Below are 8,511 nucleotides of genomic sequence, written 5' to 3' on the forward strand. Positions count from 1 at the left end.
GGGGTTCGGCGGAGGTCAGGACACACCCGGCTCAAAGTGTAAATGTATTATAGATACCCCCAAACAATGTTCACTCTAATTTTCCATAAGCGTGAGCAAACGCAAAAACTCCTTGAGACCTACTCAGTGGCTAAGTGGTTAGAGTGTCCGCCCTGAGATCTGTAGGTTGTGAGTTCAAACCCCGGCCGAGTCATACCAAAGACTATAAAAATGGGACCCATTACCTCCCTGCTTGGCACTCAGCATCAAGGCTTGGAATTGGGGGTTAAATCACCAAAAATTATTCCCGGGCGCGGCACCACTGCCCACTGCTCCCCTCACAAATGCATTGGACAAATTTCACCACACCTAGTGTGTGACAATCATTAGTACTTTAACTTAGATGTGCACACTGTGGCCACACCAGCCTGTCCCAAACCAAGTTAAATGTTTTATTATTATAATCAAATGACCGCAGTAATTTCCATGGGATTATGTTGTAAAATAAGTGTTTTGGCCCACTTACAATGACAGTAACACAACATATTGTTTTTCATGAGCTGTGTACTAGTATTGTATGTCTGGGTGGGGGTCCTGCTTTGGACATAATTTGTACTCTTTCCGATATCACATATAGTTCCCACTAAAACATTCACATTTGGCACAATGAGATGTAAACATGGGATCATGTGTACATTCCTGTAACTTTCTGTTTGTAAATATAACTTTATTAGTATTTCTTTAAAATTATATAATTTCATGATTAATATTTATACATTAAGATTAAATTAAGAAAATATATATATATTTTTCACTAAAGAAGGGTTCGGTGAAAGCCCGTATGAAACTGGTGGGGTTCAGTACCTCCAACAAGGTTAAGAACCACTGAATTAGATAATCTCCCACGGCACACCAGACTGTATCTCACGCGGCACAGTGGTTGAAAAAGACTGAATTACACGATCATGGCTTCAGGTTCCTAATGTGGTGTTTTCATGCACAGAATTATCCAAGAAGGGAGACTAATTTGGTTCTCGCCCGGAAAAGGGTGGAGAGGAGATCTTGCCCCAAGTGGAGGAGTTCAAGTACCTCGGAGTCTTGTTCACGAGTGAGGGAAGAGTGGATGGTGAGATCGACAGGCGGATCGGTGCGGCGTCTTCAGTAATGCGGACGCTGTATCGATCCGTTGTGGTGAAGAAGGAGCTGAGCCGGAAGGCAAAGCTCTCAATTTACCGGTCGATCTACGTTCCCATCCTCACCTATGGTCATGAGCTTTGGGTTATGACCGAAAGGACAAGATCACGGGTACAAGCGGCCGAAATGAGTTTCCTCCGCCGGGTGGCGGGGCTCTCCCTTAGAGATAGGGTGAGAAGCTCTGCCATTCGGGGGGAGCTCAAAGTAAAGCCGCTGCTCCTCCACATGGAGAGGAGCCAGATGAGGTGGTTCGGGCATCTGGTCAGGATGCCACCCAAACGCCTCCCTAGGGAGGTGTTTCGAGCACGTCCGACCGGTAGGAGGCCACGGGGAAGACCCAGGACACGCTGGGAAGACTATGTCTCCCGGCTGGCCTGGGAACGCCTCGGGATCCCCCGGGAGGAGCTGGACGAAGTGGCTGGGGAGAGGGAAGTCTGGGCTTCCCTGCTTAGGCTGCTGCCCCCGCGACCCGACCTCGGATAAGCGGAAGAAGATGGATGGATGGATGGAATTATCCAAGAAGGGAGACTAATTTGTGTCTTTTTTCCAGGTGAAACACTTGACCCGTGACTGGAGAACGACCGCCTTCGCCCTGAGAAACTCGAAGGTCCTGGAGCTGAACGAGGAGGGTCGCAAGGTGCGGCGCAAGTTGGCCGTGCCGGTGTTCGCCAGCGAGTCGCTGCCCAGTCGCATGCTGCTGCTGAGTGAGCTGCAGCGCTGGCCCGAGCTGGCCGAGATCACGGCCGGCGTCAAGGAGAACGGCGGCGGCGAGGCCGGGGCCACGCAGCAGGAGCAGCTGATGAAGCTGCTGCTCAAAGCCTTCGGCACGTACGGCACCATCGCGTCGGTCCGAGTCCTGAAGCCCGGGAAGGACCTGCCGGCCGACCTGAAGAGGCTGAGCACTCGCTACTCTCAGCTCAGCGCGGAGGAGTGCGCCATCGTGGAGTTCGAGGAGGTGGAAGCGGCGGTTAAAGCCAATGAAGCGGTGGGAAGCGAGGACGGCGCGCTGGGCTTGAAGGTGGTCCTGATCGGAACCAAACCCCCGAAGAAGAAAATGCAGAAGGAGCGGCCCCGGGAGGACGGGGCGCCGACCACGGGGATGCGCAAAAGCCGCTCGCTCAACAGCCGCGTCCGGGAGCTCCAGTACCACGGCGACGACTCGGCCTGCAGCTCCTCGGACACGGAGAGCACCCCCACGTCGCCCCGCCTGGCCAGGAAGTCGCAGTCCTGCAACAAGCTCAGCCCCACCGCTGCCGGGGCGGCCTTCCAGAACAATCACCTGTCGCCCCGCAACAGCCCGTGGTCCAGCCCCCGCGCCAGCCCCTGTCCGCAACGCAAGTCCCCCCACTCCAACAAATCCCCCCTGGCCAGCGAGGGCCGGCTGAGTCCGGAGCCCGGGCGCCGCTGGGCCGACTACTCCTCGGACAGCAGCATGACTCCGTCCGGGAGCCCGTGGGTGCAGCGGCGCAAGCAGGTGGCGTCGCAGGAGAGCAGCCCCGTGGGGAGCCCCATGATGGGCAGGAGGATCCAGACCGCCGACGGGCTCCCGCTGGGCGTCATGAGGCTGCCGCGCGGCCCCGACGGCACCCGTGGCTTTCACTGTGTGGCACTGGGGGCGCGGGGGAAGAGTGCCGCCACTCAGACTTGACACGTGCAAGAAGGAAGAAAAAAAAAAAAAAAAAAAGCCTCTCACTCGTACTCCTCCCTTGGGAACCTGAGCTGTCCTTTGGGCCCCTAGCTGTCCCTCATTTGAGACTGGAGATTATTTTTGTTGAGTCTGTTCTATTTTTATACGAACTTGAGTTGTCATGGTTACATTAGTACTCCGCTAATGGACATTTGAGTGGATTTAAAAGTCATCGGACTTCCTACACGCTATCGGGAAGACTTCCATCCAAAATTGTCACTTTGTGGCTGTTGAAGGAGTTTTGTTTCTTTTATGGGGGCCGACCTTTTTGTTCTTTTTAGATGAAGTGTTCCGTCCCGTAACGCCTCTCCGGTGTAATGACCTGCGTGGCGAAGGCACATGGAGCTGATGGAAAATCACCATATGCCTTTTCTGTGTGTTCCACTTTTACATGCTATTTAAACCACCATGGACATTTCATTTCTTTTTAATCTTTATTTTAATTTCCTGGCACTTTTTTTGGTAAGGAAAGGTCTCCTTTGTTCAGCAGGTAGCTGTTTTTATTTATTTTTTTAAACTTTGTTTCCCGTCCTGTGAGGAGTGAGGTCAGGCAAGAAGAGATGCTCGGTACACCTGAGCTGGGGGTGTTTGTACAGTGCAAGACCAGTTGTACAAATAAAGAACTAATACCACACCTTGGTTCGGTTTTTTTCAATCCCAGAAGACCGCTTCCACTGCACTGCTGATTCTAGTAGGTTTATTATATGCGGGTTTTGACCCAAAATGTGTAAAAATGAGGACAAGTAGTGACGCTGTACTGGAGTCATGTGATCAAACTACAGAGGCTTGAAGGCACAGGTGCCAAACTCAAATTTGGCCCACCACATTATTTTATGTGGCCTGCGAAAGCCTGGAAATAATATGAGTTAATAAAATGCTTAATCTTTTCTTTAACTTTTGACATTAAAAATCATGTACTGCATGCAGTTACATATCATTTAAAATTCAAATATCAAAATATGTATTCCAATATAAAGATAAATACTGTACTTTAATATCTACTTGACTTATGATTTCAAAACAAATCAAATTGTAGACTGTAAAATTGACAATAGATTTTACGGTTAAAATTCCGCCGACTGACTTTTTTTACCGTAAAATCAACTTTGGTACTGTTTTTTTTGTCCATATGCAGTAAGAATAGAATAGAATGGACTTTATTGTCATTATATTTGCATATAACGAGATTAAGGACTCCAACTTAAGGTGCGGTAGTGGGAACAAATATGGGGTAAAAATAAATTAAATTACACAACAGGTAATAAAGAAAAAACTAACAATTGAAATAAACAGACTACTATATACAAACCCCGGCCGAGTCATACCAAAGACTATAAAAATGGGATTCATTACATCCCTGCTTGGCACTCAGCATCAAGGGTTGGATTTGGGGGTTAAATCACCAAAAATGATTCCCGGGCGGGGCCACCGCTGCTGCTCACTGCTCCCCTCACCTCCCAGGGGGTGAACAAGGGGATGGGTGAAATGCAGTGGACAAATTTCACCACACCTAGTGTGGTACTTTAACTTTAAACACATGAAACATTTTACTGTTACAAGAACAATCTGTTGTCTCGCTGAAAGGTTATGTAATATTTAAAAAAAAAAAAAAACGGTACTCTTTCTTTGGATTGTATTCTTGTGTAAAGAAGTCCAACAACACGGGTGGGGGCGGCTTATTTTATTTTTTTATAGGCACCGACTGTAATTTGTTTCACGACTTCAGGTGGACTCGCCTGTAATTCGCTCCACGACTGGAAACGTGTCATGGCAACCGTCCCAGTGTGAAGAGACGCGCGCGGCGGGGTGCCGTTAGACGCGCGCTCGCCGCTGCCTCGCACAAGACGTGGGAGTGAGCATATTTTGTGTGGCGCGCTTGCAGGTCGACAGGAGTCAGAGTCGCCGCTTTGGCATTGGCGGCTGCTGGACGAGTGGTTTTATGTAAGGCGGGAATGAATTGTTTGTTCTCCTCTGCATGATGAGCACGGTTGTCTCTTTCTATGAATGTTTGGGATAATTAGCAAATGATTACACTCATCATTATTATTATACTATCATGTCCACTAAGGAGATGCTTGGTTTAATTGGCACAATGACAGAAAATGGGATTATTATCATTATTACCAGGGATAATAGTGGTATGTGAAACCTCACAGACCTTTATCTATAATTATCTATTTTTGTACAAAGGGAAATGCCATTCGGCCCAAATTTCTGTTGATTTAAATTACACATAATTATTTAGTATGGAAGGTACAAAAAAAGTTGAGCTTGTTTTTACTTAGATTTTGAAGCTTGTACACTGGCATCAGAATAAGTTTCTTGATAAAATTATAAGTGTGTATATATATATATATATATATATATATATATTTATTTATTTATATATACAGGTAAAAGCCAGTAAATTAGAATATTTTGAAAAACTTGATTTATTTCAGTAATTGCATTCAAAAGGTGTAACTTGTACATTATATTTATTCATTGCACACAGACTGATGCATTCAAATGTTTATTTCATTTAATTTTGATGATTTGAAGTGGCAACAAATGAAAATCCAAAATTCCGTCTGTCACAAAATTAGAATATTACTTAAGGCTAATACAAAAAAGGGATTTTTAGAAATGTTGGCCAACTGAAAAGTATGAAAATGAAAAATATGAGCATGTACAATACTCAATACTTGGTTGGAGCTCCTTTTGCCTCAATTACTGCGTTAATGCGGCGTGGCATGGAGTCGATGAGTTTCTGGCACTGCTCAGGTGTTATGAGAGCCCAGGTTGCTCTGATAGTGGCCTTCAACTCTTCTGCGTTTTTGGGTCTGGCATTCTGCATCTTCCTTTTCACAATACCCCACAGATTTTCTATGGGGCTAAGGTCAGGGGAGTTGGCGGGCCAATTTACAACAGAAATACCATGGTCCGTAAACCAGGCACGGGTAGATTTTGCGCTGTGTGCAGGCGCCAAGTCCTGTTGGAACTTGAAATCTCCATCTCCATAGAGCAGGTCAGCAGCAGGAAGCATGAAGTGCTCTAAAACTTGCTGGTAGACGGCTGCATTGACCCTGGATCTCAGGAAACAGAGTGGACCGACACCAGCAGATGACATGGCACCCCAAACCATCACCCAACCATGCAAATTTTGCATTTCCTTTGGAAATCGAGGTCCCAGAGTCTGGAGGAAGACAGGAGAGGCACAGGATCCACGTTGCCTGAAGTCTAGTGTAAAGTTTCCACCATCAGTGATGGTGCCTGGTTTACGGACCATGGTATTTCTGTTGTAAATTGGCCCGCCAACTCCCCTGACCTTAGCCCCATAGAAAATCTGTGGGGTATTGTGAAAAGGAAGATGCAGAATGCCAGACCCAAAAACGCAGAAGAGTTGAAGGCCACTATCAGAGCAACCTGGGCTCTCATAACACCTGAGCAGTGCCAGAAACTCATCGACTCCATGCCACGCCGCATTAACGCAGTAATTGAGGCAAAAGGAGCTCCAACCAAGTATTGAGTATTGTACATGCTCATATTTTTCATTTTCATACTTTTCAGTTGGCCAACATTTCTAAAAATCCCTTTTTTGTATTAGCCTTAAGTAATATTCTAATTTTGTGACACACGGAATTTTGGATTTTCATTTGTTGCCACTTCAAATCATCAAAATTAAATGAAATAAACATTTGAATGCATCAGTCTGTGTGCAATGAATAAATATAATGTACAAGTTACACCTTTTGAATGCAATTACTGAAATAAATCAAGTTTTTCAAAATATTCTAATTTACTGGCTTTTACCTGTATATATATATATATATATATATATATACATATATACATATATATATACATATGTATGTATATATATATACATATATACATATACATATATATATACATATATACATATATATATATATATATATATATATATACATATATATATATATATATATATATATACATATATACATATATACATATATATATACATATATACATATATATATACATACATACATATATATACATATATATATATATACATACATATATACATATATACATATATATATATATATATATATATATACATACATACAAATTATATATATATATATATATATATATATATATATATATATATTCAGAATCGAATCTCTATTCAACACGTTTCTCAAATCAAACCAATTCTCGCAATGCATAGCACAGTTATAGCATAATTAGGCCGCCAGCGCCCCCTAAAGGACCATTGTGGTATTCTAGGCTTCATAATGCGACACACATTTTCAATGGGAGACAGGTCTGGACTACAGGCAGGCCAGTCTAGTACCCGCACTCTTTTACTATGAAGCCACATTGACGTAAAACGTGGCTTGGCATTGTCTTGCTGAAATAAGCAGGGGCGTCCATGATAACGTTGCTTGGATGGCAACATATGTTGCTCCAAAACCTGTATGTACCTTTCAGCATTAATGGTGCCTTCACAGATGTGTAAGTTACCCATGCCTTGGGCACTAATACACCCCCATACCATCACAGACGCTGGCTTTTGAACTTTGCGCCTATAACAATCCGTATGGTTCTTTTCTTCTTAGGTCCGGAGGACACGACGTCCACAGTTTCCAACAACAATTTGAAATGTGGACTCGTCAGATCACAGAACACTTTTCCACTTTGCATCAGTGCATCTTAGATGAGCTCGGGCCCAGCGCAGCCGGCGGCATTTCTGGGTGTTGTTGATAAATGATTTGAGTTTTAACTTGCACTTACAGACGTAGCGACGAACTGTAGTTACTGAGAGTGGTTTTCTGAAGTGTTCCTGAGCCCATGTGGTGATATCCTTTACACACTGATGTCGCTTTTTGATGCAGTACCGCCTGAGGGATCAAAGGCACGGGCATTCAATGTTATTACGCTTACGTGCAGTGATTTCTCCAGATTCTCTGAACCTTTTGATATTACGGACTCAAGATGGTGAAATCCCTAAATTCCTTGCAATAGCTGGTTGAGAAATGTTGTTCTTAAACTGTTGGACAATTTGCTCACGCTAGTGTTGACAAAGTGGTGACCCTCACCCCATCCTTGTTTGTAAATGACTGAGCATTTCATGGAAGCTGCTTTTATACCCAATCATGGCACCCACCTGTTCCCAATTAGCTTGTTCACCTGTGGGATGTTGCAAATAAGTGTTTAACGAGCATTCCTCAACTTTGTCTTTTTTGCCACTTGTGCCAGCTTTTTCGAAACATGTTGCAGGCATTAAATTCCAAATGAGCTAATATTTGCAAAAAATAAAGTAAACCAGTTTGAACGTTAAGTATCTTGTCTTTGCAGTCTATTCAATTGAATACAGGTTGAAAAGGATTTGCAAATCATTGTATTCTGGTTTTATTTACCATTTACACAACGTGCCAATTTCACCGGTTTTGGGTTTTGTACTAATGTGTCAGCTCACAATTTACAACAGCATGCAAGCCTGCAGAGAAGTTAGGAAGAAAAAAAAAAGGGGACATGAGTCTCCTTCTCAGTTCAGGAAGGGCCAACAATTTCATCAGGCAGAAAGGGGGGCCGGGTGGAGGGGATGGTTATGTCTGGCCTTCAGCCAGCTGCGTCAAGCTTGACGAACTAGAAGGAATACGGCCTGAGCACAGCAG

General features: G+C 44.4%; 1 protein-coding gene across 1 annotated transcript in view; it reads left to right on the plus strand.

Annotated features, from left to right (window-relative positions):
• Window positions 1-3,494, plus strand: part of larp6a (La ribonucleoprotein 6, translational regulator a) — a 35,921-nt gene extending 32,427 nt beyond the window's left edge. Inside the window, exon 3 of the mRNA XM_061964583.1 lies at window positions 1,724-3,494. Within this exon, the coding sequence (XP_061820567.1) occupies window positions 1,724-2,821 (1,098 nt within the window). The 3' untranslated portion in view covers window positions 2,822-3,494. The remainder of the gene's footprint in view (window positions 1-1,723) is intronic.
• Window positions 3,495-8,511: the final 5,017 nt, after the last annotated feature.

This window comes from Nerophis lumbriciformis, linkage group LG06 (genome assembly GCF_033978685.3).
Source record: "Nerophis lumbriciformis linkage group LG06, RoL_Nlum_v2.1, whole genome shotgun sequence".
NCBI lineage: Eukaryota > Metazoa > Chordata > Actinopteri > Syngnathiformes > Syngnathidae > Nerophis > Nerophis lumbriciformis.